This window comes from Thunnus thynnus, chromosome 10, assembly GCF_963924715.1.
Source record: "Thunnus thynnus chromosome 10, fThuThy2.1, whole genome shotgun sequence".
Classification (NCBI taxonomy): domain Eukaryota; kingdom Metazoa; phylum Chordata; class Actinopteri; order Scombriformes; family Scombridae; genus Thunnus; species Thunnus thynnus.
In genome coordinates, this window is record NC_089526.1 from 10134726 (window position 1) to 10160551 (window position 25826).

At 40.2% G+C, this 25826-nt stretch overlaps 1 protein-coding gene and 1 long non-coding RNA gene across 4 annotated transcripts in view; one reads left to right on the forward strand and one right to left on the reverse strand.

Moving 5' to 3' along the window:
- Window positions 1-3149: 3149 nt before the first annotated feature.
- LOC137191068 (uncharacterized) lies at window positions 3150-13776 on the reverse strand. 2 transcript variants are annotated; one of them, XR_010930339.1, is made up of 3 exons: window positions 13689-13776; window positions 6103-6266; window positions 3150-3406 (listed from the first exon to the last, which is right to left on the reverse strand). It is a non-coding gene; the product is annotated as an uncharacterized lncRNA (long non-coding RNA). The 2 variants fall into 2 exon arrangements; XR_010930340.1 differs by lacking the exon at window positions 13689-13776 and adding an exon at window positions 13404-13487.
- slc9a1a (solute carrier family 9 member A1a) overlaps window positions 12794-25826 on the forward strand; it is a 32654-nt gene continuing 19621 nt past the window's right edge. Inside the window, exons 1-2 of one of the 2 annotated variants that reach the window (XM_067600881.1) lie at window positions 12794-13928; window positions 24433-24905. In XM_067600881.1, coding sequence (XP_067456982.1) covers window positions 13637-13928; window positions 24433-24905 — 765 coding nt within the window. In that variant the 5' untranslated portion in view covers window positions 12794-13636. The remainder of the gene's footprint in view (window positions 13929-24432; window positions 24906-25826) is intronic. The other variant, XM_067600882.1, reaches the window with a different exon arrangement.

Consider the following 25826-nt stretch of genomic DNA (forward strand, 5'->3'; position numbering starts at 1 on the left):
AGGCTCAAGACAATGGCTCATTCAGAAAAGGCCTTGTTGTAAGTGTATCTTGTACGAGACATAGACGATGTGGTCAACCAATAATGGCAGAAGAAGGGTTCCTGTGTTGCTGCAGCAGAGATTGAATACATCTGGATGACGTCTTTCAAAGGATTTTTCTTAACTTCTAGTTTTTTAGTATTTTCAGAGCACATTTCCTCATTAAAACAACTTTCACACTTAAACATATTAACCTGAACAATATCGAATACTGCCACACAAAAACACCAAGCAGTCCCAGTTGAAAAGTCTAGGAAATAAATATCTTGACTAGAGTGTTAATCATCTACTTTCCCAATCTAGACTGAGTCAATTGGCAACATTCCAATCACAAGCCTGTTTTTCTTACCTTTAGGTGAACACTTCCTCTATTTTTTGCACCAAACTGAATTCCCGTCAACATTATTGTTTTCCACACAGACTTGTGTAGTAGATGACATCTTCATTTGGAAATTCATCAGTGGGCCGGGCTGATTACAGTGCTCTGTTTGTCTATTGTATTGTTCCCCTGGTTGGCAACATGTCTGGCTTTCCAGTGGGCATTGTTAGTGGCAGTGACTCAAATGAACACTCAACACAATGTTGTTTTAAAAAGCTTTATCACATGTGAGTGTAACACTTTACAATGCCTGTTGTGGTTAATCGTTAAATCTACTGTTGTTTGGGCTCTGCTGGTTGTAAGGACTTGTGTTTTGTGGCCTTTTGTGTCTAGTTAGATCACGTTGAGCTGCCAGATATGCCTTCAGCATCTTTTTTTCCCCCATTTCAAAGGCGGTGAACCCTATAGAACACCATGTTTGCACCATGCACTCCCTTTTCCTGCGGCTTACTTTGAAAAATATGAGGTATATAATGCAGGCAACAAAATATTTTGTGATTTTTATTTGGCTTTGAGTCTAGCTTTGAGTCTTTATTTCCTCCACTTTCACTTGTTTCTCATTCTGAATATCATGTACTGATCTTGTTTTCCCCTAAGGAATTCCTAACATCTTCCTAAATTTGATATGCAGATCCTTATCCCTACTCTGCAATCCTGAAGAGTTCAGCCCAGCCTACGCCTGTATGCTCCCACCCTCCTCTAGTGCATACACACCGGGCTTTGTGGTTTTGAGTTTGGTCCAGAATGCAACTCTGTGGTCAGCCACTACTTAGAGGGGCTGAATGAAACAGGAGCTCAGTTTTCCTCTCCTCACAGTAGCACCTACCTAACATGTCATCACATTTACACATACAGACACACGTCAGCAAACTGTGGCTCACACTCAACTATGAGAAAGCAAAATACACTCAAGTAGAGCCTGGTCCAAGTCCATCAGCTCCGGAGTTATCCAGTCAACTGAGGGTGAGTCTCTGTGGTGCCTTTCCCCAGAATGAGGGGTTAGGGCTGGGCCAGAGCTCTACAGAGCCTTGGGGTTACCGAGAGACAGCTCCAGTGCTCTAATGCAATATTCAAATCCAGCCTGTGTCTGATGCTGCAGCGTGCCCCGCTGCTGTAAAGCTGTCCTGTCTCATCACCGTCCACGCTGAGTCACACTCCCCACGCAGCCGCTGCCTCCACAGCCTCTTGACATTCTCTGTAAGGCTTGAGGGCAGCGGGGGCTAACACACATGCAGGAACATGGGGGAACACACATGCATGCTTTCAAACTCACATAAGTAAGAGAGCATTCACTTTATGAACGCACACACATTCAAACGCACACATAAACACATATGCTCAATGCTGAACATTTTAATTGTAACGACCTGAATGAGTGTGAACACGAGTATCCTGTTTTTCTGACCTTCTTACTGTAGATGTACAATTATGGATAATATTCATTATTTATGGTCATAATGAGAATAAATTGATAGTGTATGTGGAGACATATTTATCAATGTAAGTCAGTGAGTTCATAGTTGCACTGTGCTTAATTCCAATTAGCCTCTCCTCAACCAGTTACATTAAAATGCTGCTTACATGTTAATGTGTTAGTAAAAATTAGGATGATATCATATACTGTATATAGATATATATCACTCTAAAGGGTATCATTTTCTATGAGTACTTTTACTTTTGATACATTTTGCTGATAATACACTACTATAATACTTCTGAACTAAAATAGAATTCACATACAATACAAATATAATCTTTACCTTAAGTCTGTGTGTCATATTGTATTTTGTCATTGTGGTTTTGCTACTCTCACTTCATTAAAATATCTACTTCCTCCACCAATGGCTATTGGCCATCTTTGAATTTCATTTGTGTTTGAGCCAAGATGAGATGATCAGTTGATCGGATTCAGATGACGACCCGATGACTTGACGATGACCTCAGGTCTCCCCTCACTTTCATTACATTAAAATGACAAAGAAACCTTTTGCCAGGAATGATTTGATCATCAGTGTTTTAGGAGAACTAAAATGCATTTCTCTGAAATGCTAAGCTGCTACTTGAAAGCTCCACAATGAAATCACCCTGACTGCATTTAAATTAGACATGTTGCATATTACCCACACTTGTTCCAGTACAGGAGCTCTTCCTCGCAACTGCCTCGTCTGAAATAAGTTAATAGTATACATTAATGCTGTGTGGCTACTCCCACAGAATTACTACTCAGGAAGCATAATTCAGATGTACAGCATGGTGGACAAAGATACAGTTAGAGCCAGGAAGGATGTGGCCTATCCTGTGCTGTGTCGGCCTGCTCTTCCTGCCTGTGTCCTTGAACTATATATGTTCACAGGCAGGGTTACACTATTTCACATTCTCTCTCACTCATAAAACAAGTCATCACATTGTAGCAGCAAGTCTGTAAACCAGTTTTAGGCTTGCCCCAATAGGTCCCATAGCTCCCTTTAGTATAAGCGTGCTGTCTCCCAAAAATAGTGGCCTGCATATTTTATGAGGACCTATATATTTGTCATTCCTGCACCAAAAATGGAGTGAAGATGGAGTTCTGTGGTTCTTTCTCTGCAACAGCCTGCTCCTTTTATAGACTCAATGGTCACCGAGTTTCTCTCATGTGGTTTCACTGCAGGGCACAGTGGCAGTGAACTCTGGGATTGACTCGTCACCCTGTGCTGACACAGTGGCAACAGTTATGTGATTAAACTGAGAACCGTTGGACTGATTAAAGAGGGTGACAGAGTATGGTGATATTTTTAGCAAAGAAAAAGCAAATGACAGTTTACTGAAGAGTAACAGTGTTTAAAAAACAAATGTATGGTAGAGTGACACATTTACACAAGATAGTCTGTGTTGGAGCAGGACACATTCAGTTGGAAAAATCCTCATCACTATGGGAATTACAGCTTCGCCTCGATCAGACAGCATCTCATCTTGGGCAGGACAGAGTAAATGCCTCTGGGAACACAGTAACTGAAAACAAGGCATAACACTTCTGTTCAATGTTATCATGTGGCAACACTCAAAGGACGCTTTCCTCTGCAGAGTTTACATTATCACAATATAATCTATAAAGTTGTTCTGCGTCACAGTCAGTAATTAGTATCCATTCAAAATCCACTACTCCTTCACAAACCAATGTTTGACAAAGGTGGAGTTGCATTAAGTGTTTGGTAAAAACATTGTTTAACAGCTGTGCTTTCAACTGAAAAACAAGACGTGAGTCCGCAGCCAATCAAGCGGCTCTGTAAGGCTGTACAGTTATATGCACAGCGGTGCTTTGAGCTAAATGCTAATGTCAGCATGCTAACATGGTCACCATGACAATGCTAACATGTTATTGGGTAACACTTTATATTAAGGTACACATGTTCACCATTAACTAGTTGCTTATTAGCATGCGTATTGGTAGCATATTGGCTCTTTATTAGTCATTATAAAACATTTATTAATGGTTTATTCTGCATGACCATATTCAACCACTATACTACTTACCATGTACACCATTTTAGCTTAGCATGTTAGCATGCTAATCATCACTGAACACAAAGTACAGCTGCGGTTAATGGGAATGTCATTAGTTTTTCGGGTATTTGGTGAGTATTTTGACCTGATGGGTCATTCTGGTAGCCTAATGGTTAAGTCGGAAACCACATGACCACAACATCCCTGGTTTGATTCCAGTTGGAGACCTTTGCTGAATGTCTTATCCGTCTCTCTCCCCTTGTTCCCTGTCATCGTCTTTACTATCATCTACCTAATAAAGGCAAAAAACCCAGAATCTTAAAAAATAAAGAAAATCACCTGATAGTGCCATAGAATATGTTAGGGCATTGACAAAGTTCATGATCCATCATCTAAATAAAGTTATATATAAATAAATAAAGTAAATGAAATTTATTATTGTCTATCATTAGACAGTGAGCCTCCAACTGCAACCAGCAATGATGTATAATCTAAAGAGAATAGATATTTTGGCAATAGAAAAATAACTGAAAGAAGTATTTCTACTTACAGATCTTCATTTGTGGAATGGACAAGTCTTTCAATTCCCCATTCCCAACAGAATAAAATTTTACTTAGTTTTATTTAATTAGTTTATTTTGTGTGAGGGTTTGAAGTATTTTTACTCATCATTGCAGGAATAAAAGGCTCCATGAATATGCAGCTAATGGTAAGATTATGTATGTATGTTATGTAAGATTAACTGAAAGTCCCTGAATCACATATATCCTGCTGATTCTTCGGTGTAAAGAAAGAAAGTAGAATTACACTATAAATAGTTGTTTTTGGGTTTTTTTTACAGAATTCATTAAAAAATAACAATAATAATAAAAAAGTTAGAGCTGCAAGGACTTGCTGGGCTGGGACAGTATCAAGCTAAATACGATACTAACTTGTCTACAAATGCAAATTTTATCTGTCTGAGATTGTCAAAAATACCAGTTATAACTACATAAATAAATGTAATGTTATATACACATAAGCTAAATTCATTCTACCGTGTTTCTAAATTGAGAATAATTATCTGATGACTGCCTATATTACAGTTTCACTATTCACAGATGCTCTGAACAGTCACCACTGTGTGGACGTAATTGCACAGTGAAAACAGTGAGTCCAAATGAAGGGTTATTCTGTTTAATAATACATGATAGAGGAATTTCTTGCGGTGGTAAATTATACATGAAAACTGTGGTGGTGAATTACAGAGCCGCCATGTCAAGGTACATGCTGGAACATCTCCTGACTGGCTGCACCTATCCGAGAGGATGATTTGTGTTCACGCTCAGAAATTGTGAGAGTAAAGGTTGAGTCAGTACATAGTTAAACGCCAACAACTTTTTGAGTGGCGTAATGTGTGTGTGTTTGTGGGTGGCGTGTGGATCTGTGGACTATGAAGAGAGCAGTAGATAGAGCTCAATATGTATGTATTTGGATAAAAGACAGAGTTGATGTTATCCTTTTTTCTGACACTGTGTATGTACATAATTTCTCTATCTTGCCCTGTAGGGGTAGTGGTGATATACAGCTCATATCACAACTGGCCTTGGCTAGTGCAGCTGAGGTAAGCCATTCACTGTCTCCCTCTCAGCCTCGGCCTTGTGGATGAAGTCATAACTCCAGCAGATGTTCCCTAGCAAAACATCATGCTGGAATTAATAGGACCCTGTACAGGTTAAGTAAAAAAAACTCTCGGTCTGACAAGCTATAAAATAACACAACTAAATTATATAAACAGCACTGACTATGTGTGATTGAAATAATGTTAACCAGAAGATTAGAGACATATGACACACAGAAAAGAAATATGGGAGAATTTTATTGTTTTGATTATAGGTTCTTACATTTTTTTGAATTTTTTTCTCTCTTCTTTTCTTTTCTCCTTCTCGTTTTTATGTGCATTTTGTCTTTGTTTTTTTGTTGTTTTTTTAAACATTGTTAAGAATTGTTTAAAGAACTGTGTTTTTTTATTCATTTATGTTGTTATATGTTTAAAATACATAAAATCTGGGGGAAAAAAACACTGGCTAAAATAATAGACGCCCAATAAGATGATCTGTGTTTTGTTATGCTGCTCATAAGAAGGGGACACGCGAGATGTCTTACCTCTAAAGTGCTCAATCTATGTTGAATATAATGTCATGTGTGTGTATACAGTGGAATACCTCCAAGCAAATTTTACCACCTCCTTTGAAGTTCAAAGTGGGTTCCCTTCCCCCACGTCTATTCTGGGTGGTGCCAGATGTGACCTGGGCCGAATTGCTGAGAGAGCGCACCTTTCGTGGTAATGAGGTAAGAGTTATGGTTCGCCCCGGAGCCAGAGGTCTACCTGGAACACAAAGAGAGGAACACTTTGGAAACCTTGACCTGACAGAACAGAGGAAAAGTCTGGCTCTGGTGCACAGAAAAGACTTTTATTAAAACAGTATGTGAGTGTGAGGAAAACAACATGTGATGTTTCATTTTCAGTAAGGCCACATGACTCCCACCTGCAAATGATTTACACTACGCAGATATTAAGTGCATCTTTGCTCAAGGATTTCGGCCTGTCCTCCCTAAGTGAAATGAAGTTGATACTTTTCACCACCATGACAGAAAATAAAGGCTATTTCAGACAGTCATGTATAGAGTTTAGCTTTGGTGTCCATGATCCCTGCTGACAGATGTGCTAGTTAGGTTTAACTTTTCTTTTAATTCTTGGCAATATCATTTACTAAAATCTTTCTTGATGGCTGCCAACTGACATTTTATCAAAATACTATGGTGAGAATTACTCCAGTTTCAGATAACCTTCCTGTCAAGTATTCCTAGTGGATATGTGAGCAGAGTTTGACCTGCATGCTGTGTGGCTTCATGTTTCTGTTATGATGGCACCATCTTCAGGTAAAAAGCTGCACATGCAGATTTTCACAATGCCAGAAACAATGACATCTGGCTGACTTTGGGGGGTGGTGCTGTATCATCAGAAGACAATTTCAGTGAGTCAGGTTTTCTTAAATAAATATGTCTGCTGAAGTATATTTTGCATTCACATAGGGGTCACTGGTAGGACACAAAGGGTAGAGAGACAGAGAAGAAGGGGAGGGCGTGAGGGAGGGAAGCTAGTTTTTAACTTGTATTTGATTAATTAATCTAATGCTGCAGTGAAGAGGCAGTGGGTGTTAACCCATAACAAAGTACTTAAAGAAACCACAATGTCACATCAATCACATTCATTTTGTATGTAACTTCCTTATATGTGTATGTAAATTTCCTTATTTCTCAACAGTTCCTTTCATAATTTTGTAACTCTGTGATGTATTTCTCCATTGCTGAAGTAGGTATTGTAATTTGAGCCCAGAGCAGAAAGAGATGTCATAATTGTATGTAATATGTATAGAAAATGCCTGAAACAACTATGTTGGAGATAATCTTATTCAGATGGCAGATTTTGTCTCGTTAGAAGGCTGATATGTGACTAAGTGACTGATTGGATGAACCACTTTTGCTGTATATTTCCACAGACCTCAGGCTGTTTACCTCCAGAACCTCTTAATGGACTTGCTCCTCTATTTTAAATCTCACTAGGCTTTTACTTGCTGTTACTGTTGGCAAAACAAGACAGTGCTGCACTTCTCCACACGCACACACATGCATTTTTCAATGGTAGGAAAGAGCTCCTACTGTGAATGACATTTCTCCATGCTCCACATTATGATAATTCTTGGTCATTTAACAAAGACTTGCTATAACAGTGCATGTTGTCAGCTACAATAAAGCTGAAAACATTGATGTTACACTGGTCATGTCGATTCTGAGAAGCCACCAAATTACACCAGAGACATTATGTGGATCATTGTCTGACCCTTAGTGTGCCATGACCACATGGCCATAATTATGAGAATACGCCTTTTCCTTAATCTAAGATGATGGATATAAAGAAATGATACCCTAAGGGCACCAGTACTCTGCAAGAGCTATTGTACACGTATTAAGCATGATGTGATCTGGCATTAGTTAGAGCAGTGATATTTTCAGTGGCTGAGATCAAATGGAGGTGCAGAGGTTTGTAGCAAATGACCATACTGAGAAAGGGAGAGTCAGACTACAGATAGAGAGAGAGCAAGAGAGAGAGAGAGAGAGAGAGAGAGTTGGACATTATCCAGATGCTTCTGTTACATGTCAGAAGTGACTGTTAGCCCAGCAGATCCTCAAATAGCTACCTCTGCCCAACAGGGTGCTCTTCGTGCGATTAAACCATCAAAATATTTTCCTTCTGTCTCTGTTGACAGACGTGCTGTCAGAGCTCGTCATCATTTACAGCTTATACCAGGAGGCATCGTGTCACCATTTGTTTTTCCAAGTCTCATACCAGATTCCTGCTGGGTCATTGTCACAAATCCAAGAGGTGACAGCACCGGATCCTGTGGCTATCCTCTAATGAAAAGCCATGTTGGTGTCGTTAAGCCAGGAATCCATCAGTGATGCAGACAGTTTGTCAGCAGACGACTGAGCAAAGCAGCCTGCAGTTAAACTGTTCACTAAATTTAGTGCATGTTTTATTAATTAAATCTCCCCATTGCCAACCAGCAGGTGTATGTAAAGAAGGATTTGACATCCCATTTGGCCAGTTTTACCTGTTCGTGAGGGTGTGTACACTTTACAGGGTTTTACTATTATTATGTGTTTTTTCAGCATGAAACAAGCAGAAAAAAGAACAAACACAGCAGAAACAAGTCAGAAACTACAAAGCTTGTCTATTGCCTTGTTTTAAAATCCAGTAAAAACGGTAAAAAATTACAGCCAGATCTCCTCTGTATGTTCAAATGCTGCTTAACAATAATTGCCGTGTTTTGTTCCAAACTGTGTGGTTTGTGGGAGAAGACACAGTGACTAACTCCATGCAGATAAACACAGAAAACAGAAAGTTCAAAGCAGACATATAAACCGTGTTGGAGTCAGGGTGAGCTAGTAGAGATTTTATGATCTGAAATTGTGTAGTTGCACAGTTCAGAGGAGAAAATGGACTTCTGTCATTGAGACTGTACTTTCTTTAGCTTCAGGAATATGAGGGAAAGCCTCTCAAAAGCAAAAGCAAATAAGCTTTGGACGTCAGGCTCAGTCACTGGAGTTCAATAAAATTGTTTTTTTTCCAATGTTGAATGAACAAACTTGCAACATGCAGCTCCTTCTTCTTCAGGCTGGGGATTTATTTTGGTAGAGTACAATTTATCTTTGATCAAATCTGAATTTCTGGTTTCAGCTGCAGGGTGCAGACTGGCCTTGACAACAGGTTCATGTTGCCTTGAAGCACATACTCTATTTGCTATAAGTAGTTTCAGCATGAGTATGATAGGCCAGGCATGTGTTTAGCTCTGTCCTCCTAAGTAATTTCCCTCATATCCACTAACCACAGCACCATGCCTCCTATTATTTTCTCCAAGGGTTTGACGATGTTTGGAATTGTGTTGGCATCACAACCTCCCCACTAAACAGCTGAGGGGTTAGATGTAGGTTATGCATGTATGTCTTCCAACATAGATTTACAAGCTTACCACTTATTTTTTTATGCTGTAGGGTTAGGGTTAATTTGATCATCCTTTAGAGACTGCAAATTTTGGTTTGTAAAGTTATGCTCGGTATGGCATACATGTTCTGTTGCAAAGTTAATGTGCAAGAGTGATAAGTATAACCTATTTATAAATAGACTGAAATCACAGAGGAAACAACTCTGAAATTGTTGTTCTGCATGCTGAACAAGTAAAAAATACTGTAGCCCTCTTCCAAAACAATCCAACCTGCTGCTGATCCTGCAGATAGAACGGGATTTATGTTACATACTGTATCAGATTGAAGTGCATCCACTGAGCGCCAAGGTATGCTGCAATCATCTGCACATACATAGCCACCAGATGTAGGCTCAGCTAGCCTCGCCTTATTTATTTGGGTCAGCTAAATGGTTAACCTCGCCTGCCTAAACAGAAACTGTATATTAAATTGTCCTTTAGACTGAGTACACAGGGACCATAACAAATTTTTTTCCCAATAAAGCTCCTCGCTTAAAGGTTAAAAGAAGAGACTGATGTACAATAAACTATTATCCAACAATACATTGCACAAAGGAAATCTATGAACTACTCACAGCTGAATGAAATAGTCCTTTTAACAGCAGATATTTTGACTTGTCATAGTAGGAAAAGCACAGGTGTCTTTAATGACATTAACAATGTCTCTGTTCTATTCAAGTTGTCACAGTGAGCCATGATGGTAGCAATGTTGTAATTCCACACTACACATGTATTCTAGGCATGTTTGGCTGGGAAAGTGACAAATTAAGTATAATCAAAACAGTTGGTATGCAGACTAAAAGCCTTTTGAGTTTTGAGTGTGTTATTCTCAATGCAATACACAAAGAAATGTGGGGAGCTATCACAGCTGGAGAAAAAGAAAAGTTATAATGAATGGTGGTGAAACAGTTCCAGGAAGACCTCTGAAAACAAAAAAAAGAGGACTGATTTAAAAAAAAAAAAAAAAAAAAGATTTTGCTTCCTTTTTGTTAGATTAACTGGCAGTGGCATTCTGACATTGCAGTTTGACTCACACCGCACGATATTGTCATTTCCTGCTAGTGTAAAACAACGAAGTGTGTTGATTTTTAGTTTTGACACAGCAAATGTGACAGTCAGCCAGCATGCATAATACCAAAACCTTGCAACCGAAGCAGCTAAATGAAATTCAGCCATCATTCATTATTTTATTCACACCTGTGCTTTTCCTACTGTGATATGTCAAAATGAAAAAGGCCAACTAAAATTAATTGCAAAAGGTGGAGAGACAGTGACAAAAAGACAGGGAAACCTAAAAATTAGTATTAAATCACTAAAGGGTTCATTTGCAGCGGCATTCTAAATTTGCAGTTTGATTGCTGTCTGCTGGTGCACAAACTAGATCATTTCCTGTAATGCTAGTAAAAAAAAAAACAAAAGTCTGTTAATTTCTTGTTTACTAATGACAAACAAACAGTGTACTATAAAGATCCCTATGTAGTATATATATATGTCATATGGAATTGGGACACAGCACTTGTCTATCGGAAGACGGAAAATGTCTACACCCACCCCAGGAGTTAGTAGGGGCCAGAGTACAGGGAAATTGGGCAATCCCTCTGTACTGGATTTCATCTGATCACAATGCTATCTTACTGTGGCGGAAACTATGAAGCCCAATGGCAACAAAGGACTACGAAAGATAGAACACCTTCCAGTCATAAAGAGTGATAAAGATATAGAGAGAGACAGAAATGACTAACGTCATAGGCAGTTTGTCGCCTGGACCCTGACTGTGACAGTGTTTAAGTGTGTGTGTGTGTGTGTGTGTTGTGCAACACTCTGTTATCATCTCTGACCATATCTTATTAATGCTGCACCCCCAATCATTCTGACAGACTAGACATTATCTAAGCCTTTTTTTGTTTGCCAGGTTTGCCTCAGAACAATTAGAAGTCCGGTATTTGAGCACTAAACTATAATCAACCCATGTGTCTGCACCACACCACATGCCTCCTTATTTATTGTCTTAGTGGTGGCCTAATTGTTGAGGACTCTTTTCTTCTCAACACTTTTTTCCCTATTACTTATATTTTACGTACTGTAATTAACAGCAACTACTCAACCAGGAGTCGTTGGATTTCAAGCAATTGATGTAACAAGCTGTGCAAAGGCTGATCTTTCATCACTTCAGGTTGCCCCTGTGCTACTTCATGGTCAACTTTGAAGAAAAACATCACTGATTTGATAGACCTGTAATATGACTTGAACACAAGCCACCCTTTTGAAACAACAGGCCGGCTTCAAGTCAGTGATTTTCGCATTAGGGGAATTACGTGTTGCTAAATTTGGAAGGTAGATGCTTGGAAATTCACTTGCAAGATAAGTCATATTTTGAACTTGCAAAGCAAGTAGTTTCCATGGCCACTCCCACATGTACACACCAGGAACAAAAACCAAACCGTATCATGATTAGTATAACTATCTTTGAACACAAGAATCTTAGCTCAATCTATCATCAGCATGCAGTGTGCTCTACTTAAGTGTCATTGAGCAATATATTGAGTTTCTACCTACTGTAGGGGCTCTAGTCTGCAGCTGAAACTAACCCCAGACCTCTTGAGCAAACATGATGACCTTACAGGACATTTACAGCCAGTTCCCTAATCCAGCTAAAGTCAATTCTGCAAACATATGCACCCCCACTCCTCTATCAGCCATTGTGATTATCACTGCTGGTAACGCCAGGTCACACGATGCTTAATAAGTATTCAGATCATGGATCCTCGGGCATAATTTCTGTCGTCTAAGATTAAGACAACTTTCATGAAATCCATGAGATCAGGGCTAGCTAAGGGTTTGATAATGATCTATATGACGACACTGAATGTAACCGGCTGCTTACGGTCAACCAACATACAGTAAATGCTTTTAGCAGAGCAGTCACATCAGTGATAACAATCAGCAGGGTGGTGTAGTGATTTAAGGTGACAACAGTCAAACCTGAAGTACATAAGCATCACTATTCTGCTTAGGTGTCCCTGACCAAAAAGTACTTTGCTCTCTGGTCTCCTAGATGACCCTCACATTGACCTCCATAGATGGATAGCTAGCATAAAGAGATTAAAGCAGTCTCAGATTAAGGAAATTAACAACAAAAGACACATATCCCATTCAGGGATAAATGTGTAAAGGAGAATTTGTTTCAGAAGCAGCAGTTATGAGTGGTATTATTTTTTCCCCTGGAGACACCTTAAACCTCCATTCCTATAGGTGTCACTATAATCGACCGTCCCCCTCCCCTTCCACTGTACTCCTCCTCCTCCTCCTCCCATCCACCAAACCTCCGCGAAAGGGTGTGCGTTTTGAAGGTTGTATGAAGCTAAACACCACTGCAGGCAAGACCAGTCGTCTCTTGGCTGGACAACCCGGTTGACAAGCCTCTGAAGCCGGGGCGGAGCACATCCCAAGTCTCCCCCAACCTCCCTCTGAGCTGACCCCCGCCAAGGTCTTATCCTCATTGGAAATGCCGCATTCACGGACGATAATGTGCAAAAGTTGAAATTCATAGGTTACACGGCAAAATGCAAAGTGGCAGCTGTTTTGGCTCCTCTTCAAGGTCAGTATCTGAGCGCCGCCGCCTCCTTACGGACGAGTTTCTTGGGCAGTCGGAGGGGAAGAAGAGAGGTGGACGGGATGCCGCTGTGTCTCGCTTGCCTCCAGCATCAACAATGACATCTTTCACCGACGAGGACATTGATAGTCACTAACACACAAACGGACAAACTTGCGAAACGCCGCTGTAAAGGAAAAAAAAAAACGAACAGGATAGATTTGGTAATATTGTCTGTGCTGTTGTGAAAAAAAAAAACTCTTTCAAGCATCTTGGCGTTTCCTGCTTTCTTCCCACGGCCTCTGTCGGCGCGGCTGTTTTAACTTACCTGGTTAGAAGCAACACTGAAGTCAAGCTAGGTAACGAGAACGAACTGGACTTGTGGTTCGGCTTAAGCTAGTCGAACCGACCGTTAAAATCAGTTAGAATGTTCAACGGTTGTAGAGCCGGTTAACGTTACGAAGTTGTAACCCAGTTTAGCTAAACCCAACTTCCTTGAACTTGGCTGCTTTTCAGACGCACTTTTGCAATTGCTTTACATAGCCTTTATCGTTAATCAACATGCCTTCGAGGACAGGTTCACATAGCCCAGCCGGCTTTGGCAAGACTTTACCGGAGCGGGGACTTCTCCTGCTGATGGTTTTGGTGTTTCTAGAGGGCTCTTTGCTTCCACTCGGAGCTGCCAGCTCTCCGGATGTCAGCCACCAGGAGAATTTGAACGAACACAAATCAACGGTGGAAAAGCATAACCACTCTAAAAAGGCTTTCCCTGTGCTCAGCCTCGACTACCACCACATACAGACCCCCTTCGAAATCTCATTATGGGTGCTGCTAGCCTCATTAATGAAGTTGGGTGAGTATCATGTCAATATCAGGTAAATTAATGTTGCCTGTAGTCCGGCATTTGAGTTTAGTCTTTCCAGGAAATGCTAGCTGAAGGTAAGGCTAGGTGGCCTGGTCTACAGGTGTATTCATTGCAGGTAAATCCTGCCAGCTCTCCAGATACACAACCTCATATCAAAACAAAGGTAGAGTCTGTTTTTATCAGACTGCACTTTGATTCATAATCAAAATGTTGAAGAGAAGAATGGGTTAGATGCTTGCGACAGTGTGCCTGCTTCTCAGATAATGGACACTGTAAATTCCAGCAGAGATAGCATAGATTAAACCACATGTCTCAGATTAAAAGCCTGATTCAACACTTGTGCATACGGTGGTTGATGGGCTCCCAATGATTGATAGAAAGATCAAACCTATCACACAAGTTAGAGAGTAATCTGACCTCAGGGGCAACCTGCCACCTTGTATTCTGCATACCAATTAAAGTTGCCACTGGTATGCGGACAGAACAAGTTGGACCTGAATAGCTCATTCAGTTGATTGCTCAGAGGGTAAATCTATATTGCTGGTCATGCAGATTACTCATCAGATCCGTCAGCTCCATGTGGAGAGGGTCTTTTGCTAGAGCTTTACTTACTCCTTGACACGGTGATGACTAAGCAGCTTGATGCAGCAGTCTGGATGTGTCACAGAAACTATCTGGCAAGTTTTCAGCACAGGGTACCTCCTGCCTCACACTGTCGGAAGCCTTTGCAACATTGTCGTAAAGGATATCTAAAAAAAAAAAAAAAAAAAGCGACAGGAAAAATTAAGGGAAACTACGTCATGATTTTCCTCAGTGTTTGGTCTTAAGTGTGATGCACATTGAGAGGCTTCTGCCTGCCTGGCTCTTCACTTTCTTCACTGTCTTTTGTTTCCTCACCCTTTGTTGCTCCTCCCCAATCCACTCTCCCTTCTGTCCTCTCTCTTCTATACTATCCTGTCTTTCCGTCTATCATTTATCCCTCCTCGCGCTTTGCTTTCCACAGAACACTGCATTGTCCCCTGCTATCTTTTTCTGAGAGCCAGCAGCTTGTCAGTTGCGTGTGACATCAGGGGCCTGACTGAGCACCAGCCTGTAGTCAGGGAGGATACTGCCTCACTGTCTGGGCGAGAAGCCCGGTGTCTCTGGGGAGAGGACGGGTAGAGGGGGACCACCTGGCTCGGGTGGTTCACTTGTAGAACACAGCTCAAGGACATGGAGTGATAAAGAGAGAGAGCGATTTGAATGAATGATGAAAGAATATGAAGCAGAAGGGAGGCAGAAAAGAAATGAGGCTGGATGAGAGTGTGAGCTGACAGCAGCAGTAGACAGTTGTGACCTTAAGCCTCTGATTATCATGGGGTGGCTGAAAATGGGATGTGGGTAATTCGATGTGGCTGCTACTCTGCTCAGCCTTTTCCTAGTGTCTGATTCACGTTCATGGACCTAATGTCTTACAAGCCTAAGAGCACATCCACAGTCCATTTATCTCTTAACCAACCCTGTCTGTGCACAGTGCCTTTCACAGGAGTGCATTTCTTGAGATGATTTTACCCCACAAGTCAGAACAAAGGGGATGTAATTTCACTAAAAAAATGTGCCTAAAAGTGTTAAAATATAAGGCAGCTTATATTTGTCAGACATCCTCTGTTTTGTCTTCTCTTAATTAGGCACATAAGTAACTATTCTTCATTAACCTATGTCTCAAAAGCTGTAATCGGCACTGTATGCCTTTTTATAATCCCTATAAAGTTTAGTTATACAGCCCTGTGTTTAGAGGAAGGGTGTGTTTTGAAAGGATCTCTTTAGCTGTAATCAGGAAGAATGAATGATAACAACTTACTATCTAAATGACCTTGTTCCACATTTGTTTTGTGAGTGTAATATGTAACATGTCATTGCAAGGCACTACATAAAACCGGCCATTGTTGCCAACAGTAAGCATGGTAGGATACAATGCTTGTAATACTTTATAACCTTATCAAACATCCACCATGCACTGAGTTCAGATTGAACTTTCAGTGAGGGCAGATCTGATTATGTTTACTAGTAATACATGGGTCGGCAGTGGGACACACCTTTTGGTAATTACCCTGGTGGCTCTCAAGCTGCTTATTTTCCCTCCTCCCGGTGAAGCTCCTTGTAACATGTCCAACAAGTCCAGTTAGTCTCTCACCTTCCATTCATAATTCACAACTGGCCAAACAATTTGAAGAGAAGGTGTGTATTTCCTCACTGTGACACTCCTTGGAAGCTACACACACCATTGAATACAGATTATCTTTAGAGTATAGTTTTTGTTGTAGTAGGGGCTTGATTGCAACATGAACCTTGATTCATATGTGTAGAAGTGAAGAAAAGGGAGTAAATGTCAGTTTCAGTAAATAGAGTCACAGTGAAAAGAAAAATGTCCTTTTCAGTTGGCATTTTTTGCACTTTGATATGGACCTGTTCAATAGATTACAAAATATAAAAACATTTTAAATTGCTAGTACCTTTTTAATAACAATATTTTTTGTTAACAGGGAGTGTTGCATCATATAAAGCTTGACAATGCTAATGCTATACAAGTCACAGATTTTCTACCATGATTTTTACACAGAGTAATTACTAAGTCATTTATGTTAAAAACAGAGGTTTCACACAGTGTGCCAGATCTTGGACACTAGATGATATGGCCACGTCATGCTTAGCTTGCACAAATACAGAGATGGCCATGTTCTCAGTAGTGCTTAGGACTGGGTATTAGTACTCAATACCTTTTAAGGTATCGTCCGAAATAACCGAGTACCGAGTAATATCGAAACTTCTCCAGTCAAACGATACCTACATTTGATACTTTTCATACCCAGATCTAGAAAAAAGTTACTATTTGTATGGTTTTGCTTACAGCCAATCACAGAAAGCAGTTTTCTGTTTAATGCGATATGTGATTGGCCCACTACCACAGCAGCTACAACCTATACAGTCCAGTTGAAGTCCAGCTTGGTGTATTTGATGGAGTTGGCGGTTCAGCATGCTGAGATGCCACAAAAATAAATATTTTAATAATTTGAACACTTTCAAAATGTATTTGTATGAAAATCATTTGGATGGGGTGGAGTGGTGGCATTTCACGCTACATGAAGTAGGGAGAAAAAGGTATCGATTGAAGTACTATTGGTATCAGTATCACTTTAAAGATACTGGTATCGTGATTTTTTGTTTTTTAAATGATACCTAGTCCTAGTAGTGCTGCAGTTTTATTACTGCATTGGCTGAGATTGTTTTAGCAGTGCAAATAAGGAATGAAACAGGATGTTATCATCTTGAGGTTTGAGATGTTTCTTAACGTATTAGTACTTGTAAACTCTGGTTAAGTACAAAAATGGTTAGTTTATGGACTTAAATATAACAATACAAATATATAAAATACCTTCGCATGGCCAATAAATACATTAGGTCCTAACAATAATCCCTATAAAACAGTTCTGTCAACACATTGATGAAAAGACAATACTACCACTTAGACTGCATTTGCCAAAAATTAAGTTATTCAAGCATAGATTTATTTTTTTCCATATTTTGTGTTTTTGTTGGCTATTCAGACGGCAGGAAGTAGAGAGACTGACATAAGGGGAAATGCAGTACTTACTGGATACACAGAAAAGTGCCCTTGGTACACAGTATGCAGTATACAGTATGCAGCAGCAATCCAGAATTGCAGCTTCAGCAGTCATAGTGCTCATCAGTCAGTATTAAACATTGCTGTCACTTGGTTTCACCCAGATGCAGTCAAAACTGAAGAATTGTAGATTTTTTTTTTGCCCATCCCTTTGATTTGTTTTCTGATTCTTGCACTTGAAGAACTGCAATGCAGTGGAGTATTTTATGCCTTGTAATGTACCAGACACGACTCAGCCATCTTAAATCTGGTTCTGACAGCTTGTAGTTTAATTTGTGAAATGCAAAGAGGTCTCATTTTCTTCGATCCATTATGTCTTGATTAAAACTGTTTCAGGAATGCTGCGTTTGTTTAGTACATTTGCTTTCAGAATAAATGGTTCCCCAGGAGTCCTAACCCATTCATTAACAGACTGGTTTATCTATAGTAAACAACTGATGATAAGGAGGGAGACATTATCAGTATAACTTGGTTGACCCACAGAGCACCTGTATAATCATTCTTGAACAGAAATTGTGCCTCATAATACCTCCTGCTAAAGTTATTGTGCTAATTTCAGGCAGAGGCAGAGACTTGGTGTCTGGCCCAAGAACACTTTGACAAGACATATGACTTTCTATGAGTAAGTTTAATGAATACATTTGCTGTGGTGGAGTTATAGGATTTGGCAAACCCTCAAGCAATGTGAGTCTTGAAATTGTCCTTACTCATAATACCAGTGTTGGAAAGGTTCCAGGTATATCATTTAAAACCACACCCTTGGCAAGGATTGAGTTGATGTTTCACTAGCTATACATTTAACTCAAATGTTAATTAGGTTATGACCTGGCCCAGTTGCTTTTAAGTTATCTTAAAGAAGATGGTTGACATTGAGTTAGGGTTTGATATGTCCCCAATCTTAGAAGTGTCTTTTCGTCAGTCGATATCCAAGGTATTTAAGTGAATAGCCTTTAAAGCAATAATGAATATTGATTGGTTTGATGGTTCACCATTCTGCTTGTGCATCACAGGATTGCAGGCAGTAATCATCTTTGTAGATTTCACAGGCCAAGGACATTTAAATGATTAGGCTAATTCCAGTATTTGCCTTTGAGATTGATTTGTTGTTGCTGTTTTCTCTGTTATTCACAACACCTCAAAGATGGTGGTGCCACTATGCTTACTGTTATCTACTTTCTACGTCTGTCTATTTAAAACACACACTCGGGCCACTAGAAGGCTTATGTACAGTGTTGCCTGTAACAGACATTTGATACTGTCACTGAATTGTACTCCACTCGGTAGTTATAGTGGAGGATGTGTTTGTGAATTATAGCAAGGATCAAATAGAGGCCTTGTGGTGTTAACATCAAATCCCACCATAGCTTAGAAACATAACTGTGCAAGAAATCACCGGTGTAAGCCAGAAGTGTTTTTTGTGCAAATATGGCAGCAGGGATCATACTGAAATATACCAGGAGCAGGTCATCATTAATAATTTAAACCAACACTGGTCTTGTGCAACTAAGCAATTTGAGGAGCACAATGGTCTCCATCAAACAATCAAACAATGACTTAGAAAGAAGAAGTAGAGAAATAAAGAAATGTATGTTTTGATCTTCCTATGAACATCACAATGTAACTCGTATTGAGAAGTTGGTGAGCCAGTTTAACATTAGATTTCTAGGAAACACATAAAATTAATGTATCATTCATCACCCGCTTTAACAAAGAGACTGTCAGAATGTTTTTTTTCTTTTGTGCTTGCTTGATGTAGCAGATTTGGTTCCCAGCAGTGTACAGTTAGTCACCTGGCAACAGGACAGGTTCCTTGCCTTGGAAGTGATAATGTGTAGCAAGTGCCAGGCTGTGCTGACACAGGGTACACATGCAGAAGTGAAAGAGCTGTTACCCTTCAATGGTTTTCAATAACCTTACTGCACAAAGTCTCTCAGGAGGGAGTAGGGCAAGGACAGAGCGCCAGCCATCACTGTCAAGCAGCCACAATGGACCACCTGATCTCATAGTTCAACAATCTGGCATAAAGATCCTTACGAATGTTCCATATGGTCTTTTATACATTGCTCACCAGGGTACACTTAACACTTATCTCCTTCATACATATGTCTTGACATCACTGCAGTTGTGTGCCGCAGGTTATTCTTTGAAGTTCACTGACCCCCTTTTCACCATCTTATCTCCTGTGGTGTGGCCCTTCAGTCGATGAGCACTGGAGACCATAATTGGAGTCATGCAGGGCAGATTTAAGAATGTGTTGACTGTCAGCACTTAGCCTCCTTTACTGAACCTTAAGTCCTGGATATTTTGAGTGTTTTTACATTCAGAAGGACAAGTATTGATAGTGAAATGCCCTTTTGCCTCTTTCTCCACCTGGCTGGCCAGAATGCAGTTTTCACTTGTCCCTCCTGGTTACCCATGAATGATAATGGGTCATTTAGTGTCTCATTCTCAGATCCAACACTCATTGTGCCGCTGCTTTAGGCGCCAGCAGTAATAGGTTTAGTCCATCCAGTCATGATCCACTTGCCCTTTCCACAAACACTAGATTGCCCATCTTTTTATTGGCGGTTTTGTGTAGATTACTTTCTTGGCAGAGCTTATGGGCTATTGTAGTAGACTGAAATACAAAATTTTCACAAATTGTGCATACTCTCAAGCATATTAGATGTAATTGTGTGACAGATTAACTAATATTTCATTTAAATGTAGGGCATATCTAAACACTATGGTTATATGGAGCAATGATAAGCAACAGTTCCAGCTTTGTCATGTGACCTTTAACAAGAAAACCCCAATACAACTTTTGCTGTTATGTTGATGTTCCAAATCTTTCCAAAATATCTGCATGTTGCAGTCTTCACATGCCTGCCATATTATTTTATTGCTTTACTAAGCTTTGAATAGCAAGTTCACTGTGGCCTGTTTGTGGAACATGATTCAGGTTGTGAAAGGCTGTGAGCCAAAAATATCCTTGCTCAAGTTTATTACTTAATGTCACTCGGAAGAACACTTTCCACAAGGTATCACAAGACTCTTTGTTTTCTGATGATGCTGCCAGTTGGTGTCCATTGCGACCCTCTGGATTCAGTTATATTAGTTTCGTTTTAGTACAGCTTTGAAGTGTGGGAAGCACTATCAGGAGTATTAAAAAACCATGTGACCAGGAGGTAACTGGGCAAACTGCTCTATAGTAAGATAAAACCTGAGCTGCTCAGTGGCTATCAGCAGATGAAGTTTGTGTTGCTATGGCACACCCAGGTGCAAGTGTTTGGGTGTATGAATTTGTGAAACTTTGTATACCACTGAAAGTACTTCCTGTGGTCTTTTCTGAAAATAAGCATATCTGTTCTAGTAAAGTTGTTAAGACATTTCCACTCCCTGTCATTTTCCTTGCACATGTTGTAGGCTATTATAACTTGTTTGTTTGATAGAGTAAATGATACGACTATCAGTTCTTAGTTATCAGTGATTAGTTGCATGCAATTGCTGTGTCATTGGACAGTTTCTTCAGTAGTGGCTTTGACTTTTTGTCAGCTATACACAACTGATGTTTATTTTCCCTGAGTATAGCAGTGCAATCACAGAGCCTGGTATCATACATAGGCAATACATTTTCTCAAAAATGTAGCGCACACATTCCCTCAGGGTTTCCTTGTAGTAATTGCTCTTTGTTAGCAGACCTTTGTTTCTGTGGATCCCATAACACCTTATTTGTTTTATGTACTATTGTCTGCTGCCCCTTTCAGTTTACAACAGGCAAAACAAGCCTGTCCTGTATTAAAGAGGATGCTAAATACATGAGGTATTTAGCAATACCATAAGGTAACAGGAGAATCTTTGAATTATTTGCAATTCTTTACATGCATCTGTTTTTTTTTATGTAAACCATTATCATGAGTATCATTTCTGAGGAAGGCCTGTCACCATATTCTGTTCAGCTGGGACCACTTAGTCACATCATTTTAAATTATGTAACAGTGTCTGTAAGGGGGTGAGATGTAATGAGCATTAAGATGCCAATTTAGCATTAATTTTGAAGCCTCCAGTAAACAGATTGACGCTATCTTCTAAATAGGCTTTGTGCTTTAGATTGTCTCAGAAGCAGCTGTAGAATTAACTTCCTGCTCACCTCATACTGTAAGCCTTCAGGGAGAGGCACTTAAAGTTTCTATTTACTGTTTTTCATGCAGTCATCACAGAGCATCTTTGTTAACCCACCTGCCAAGCAAGCCTCTGGAGAGTTGTGAACAGTTCCTGTTTTCTACTAAAGTTCATTGTATAGAGAAGAACCCTCAGCCCTTGTAACATCTCGTTGTAGGAAAATTAAGTCTTTTTTGACTCACTAGGCTCTCTCACTATTTTGCCTCAGAGCTACAGCTGCATGCAGCAGTAAAGTCCACAGACATGCAATTGTTGAGCTTGTGTGCTGAAACACTAATAGTGTTGTCCTCAAACTGTCCAAGTATAAACATCCCTCCCCCTACCTCACATGTGTTGTATTCCCAAATAGAATTTGGTTCACATACAGTTAAAACAAAAGCCATGTAACACTGAAATGTTAAATTGAAGGTCAAATATAATTCAATCTCTTTGATTACAATTTAACAATTTACTTGCCTACAGAAGCAAATAAAGTAAACAATAATTACAGAATTACTGGCAGCATGTGTGTTAGGCCTGGTCATTATATAACAAACTGTGCCATTTGTTAATGAGTAAATATTAATTTGATGCTTCACTATCCTCATTGTAAGCAAACTGCAGCAGGCCTGAGCTATTCACCTGCCAGCCCCCCCTCTCTTTGCCTAGGAGGGAACACACCCTGTGGCTACTATGCCAGATGGTGATACTGTCATTGAACTGTCAACTCTTGTCCTGAAGAGCTTGAACTGTGTAGCTGCGGCGCTAGTTTAATATAAACACACCATCTTACAGCACCACGGATTAAAATGCTGTGAGTGTTAGTTACCATTTGTCTCTAAAATTCTTGGGATGGCATAACTGTAGCTTAGAATAGCTTGTCGACATTGCTCTATTAACACATTAATCCTTCTGTTTCTGACTCTAATGTACACACACACATTGCAAAATACAGGCCTTGTGTCATTGAGATCAGCAATGAGTCTCTTTGGGGCATACAAAGCAGGTGCCGTTTCTCACATGCGAGCCTCTACCACCAGTCATTGTGTTTGCACAGAACTCTCTTAAATAGTAAAATGTTATCAGATTCAATTATTGAAGTGGCATAATTATTTGCAGTGCTTGCCAGATTGTGTCTCACCATGTTATGTATTGCATGACATACCGTCATTCACCCCTATAAGATTGTTTAGCCTGCATGTGTAGATGTAGCCTTACCTGGTTCATATTCTGTGTGTGTGTTTGTTGTCAGTGTTAAGGCGCCATGTCATCAGCTGGTACAGTGCCATCTGGAAAGTGTCATGTCCCTGTGCTACAGTAGTGTACAGTAAATATAGCCGGGGCAAGACTTCTCACTATGGGATGCACGCTACTGTCTCTTTGATGTCTTCATCCCCTCTTGTTTACTGTTTTATTTATTTTGTAAAAGCTGCAGTTGTCGTGTCACCTTGCTGTGTGTATATGTAGCCTCGTCCAGTTACATGTGAAACTTCACAGCAGCTCAGGAGTGTTTGGAGGTGGAGGGGGGTCCATACCAGCTCAGTAATTGTTTGGGATTTTAGAGTCCGGAAGTCGTCCTTTAAAAGTCAAACAGCTTTCATTATTTGTTAGGCAGTAAGTCTTACAGCTTGTACTGCTGGTAAAAGCATTAGCATTAACAGTCTCTGGGGACTTGTGCTGTGACATGTGAGCCATGCAGCCTCAAGCAATAGCAGATAATTGCAAGGTTATTTCAATTATGTGGAACTACTTCAAAATGGGATTAGTATGTAAACCAGAGGAGAAATGGAATTTGAAAGATTTTCTTTCCTTGTCAATGGTTTCACTTACTTACTTTTAAGTCTCATCTGCTGAATGTGAAGTCATGGTAAATGTAGTTAAATTGCAGCCTTGACTTGTAGACAGTCATGTAAGATCCATCTACGATAAATGCTGTGCATGTCTTTTACATAAATTCCATTAAGAATTCACAGGGCGATGGTGTTATGTAGCACACCAGAAACTACACAGCAAACAGTACGATTTCCTTGTTCTTTAACCAGCCCTCAGCTTCAGGACTGGAAATAACACTTTTTTTTGTATTTTAAACACCTACTGAGAATATAGGCACTTTAAAAGTTTTCTGTGTTACAGACAAGTAGAAGCAGAAATAATCTTATGAATGCAGGCAAGCTCCAACACGTCTACACAGCCTGTACAAAATGTTTTTGTCTTTACATTTGCAACACTGACTGTACAGAATACTAATTTGGATGTTGAAATTACTACTGATGTACAAAGGTCAAAACAAACAATGACATGCATGCATACACAGTTTACATACAGTGGCATGTTTTAACGTGAGAGAGCTCTGCACCATCAGAGTGGCTGCTCAGTCTGAAGCAGAAGTTAGAAATGTTGTGTCTGTGTGGTGCTAGTACTCACACAAGTGTGGTATGTCACAGCTGATTGGTCTTGTTATGTTGTGTTAGCCAGTTTCAGTTTGCTTTCGCAGTGGTGCCTTTTTATAAAGTGAGAGTAACAGATGGGAACAGTTCCAAATAATCTTACCCACGCGCACCTTGACTTGCTTATCACTCAGACAGAGACACACACAGACTCAAAAAGATTGTTTAGACCTGAAGCAATAAATCCTGCTTTGAATTCCCAGGTAAATCTCCCCCTCGTTCTTTTTTCCATCTTTCTTCCCAGGGTTCCATCTGATCCCTCGTCTGTCCGGCATCGTGCCAGAGAGCTGCCTGTTGATTGTGGTGGGTCTGCTGGTGGGGGGGCTCATCAATCTAGCTGGGGAAAAGGTCCCCCCAGTGCTGGACTCCAGATTGTTCTTCCTCTGCCTGCTGCCGCCCATCATCCTGGATGCTGGCTACTTCCTGCCCATCCGTCCCTTCATGGAGAACCTGGGCACCATCCTAATGTTTGCTGTCGTGGGGACCTTGTGGAACGCCTTCTTTATTGGAGGCCTGCTGTATGCTGTGTGTCAGATCAAGCCAGCCAATCCATCCGACCTCCACCAGCTAGAGCTCCTGCCTTGCCTGCTGTTCGGCTCCATCATCTCAGCTGTGGATCCTGTTGCTGTGCTGGCTGTGTTCGAGGAGATCCATATCAACGAACTGTTGCACATCCTGGTTTTTGGCGAGTCACTGCTCAACGACGCTGTCACTGTTGTGAGTAACTAAAACAGGAAATTATTTATTGTGGTTGAATGCAGACTTTTGTGATCCTGTTTGTCATGAGAAAGTGCATTTATTGTTTCACCAGCGCTCAAATAAGATAGAAGACTTGGAGATTAGAAGTCCTGAATGCACAGTTCTCTGTCAAGCATTCATGTGATATCGCACTTGATGTGAACCCTTACTTGTAACCCAGAGGCCATAACTGGGTAGCAGTAATGACTCTGATGTCCAGAGTAACAAGTTTATCTCCTTGTATGGAGCATCATAAAATAATTTGTAAACCTTTTCCCCCAGAAGGCTTCTTGTTGACATAAATTAAAACTTTAATATTTAGTTCTGAGTTTCAGACTCAGTCACTGGGTTTGATCATATCAGGGTGTGTAATCTAATTCTGTTTTTAGTAAGACTTAATCTCTCATCACACAGCGAGTGAACCATTTACTGGCATGTCACCTCACAACAAACCTTAGCTGCTCACAGCACACCATCTGTTAGCTGGCCTGTTCCCAAACCACACCATCTACAGTATAAAGTTACCTACAATGCCTGCTTCGTAGCTGCAAAAGGTGCCAAGTTCAGTTAAATCCACTACTGTTTTTGACATCAGCTAGCACAGTAATTGCATAAATTATTACTGTGCTAAATATTTCTATAAATAGTCTCCTATATATTCATCAAATATTCTGCATGTCCATTCCACAAGAACCTTTGTCTTCAGGACATATAGTATAGTCAACGTGTATTAGGTTTGTCTTTAATACACACTTATACAAGCTGGATGGCACTGCATCATCATTGGCAGGGGCAGTTTTGAGCGCAGGCTCTGGTGAAAGCCAGAGCTCATCAGTCTAGGAGTGTTTGGCAGACGATATGCATGATTAGCCTGTCTGGCATTGCAGGAGTCTATATTTT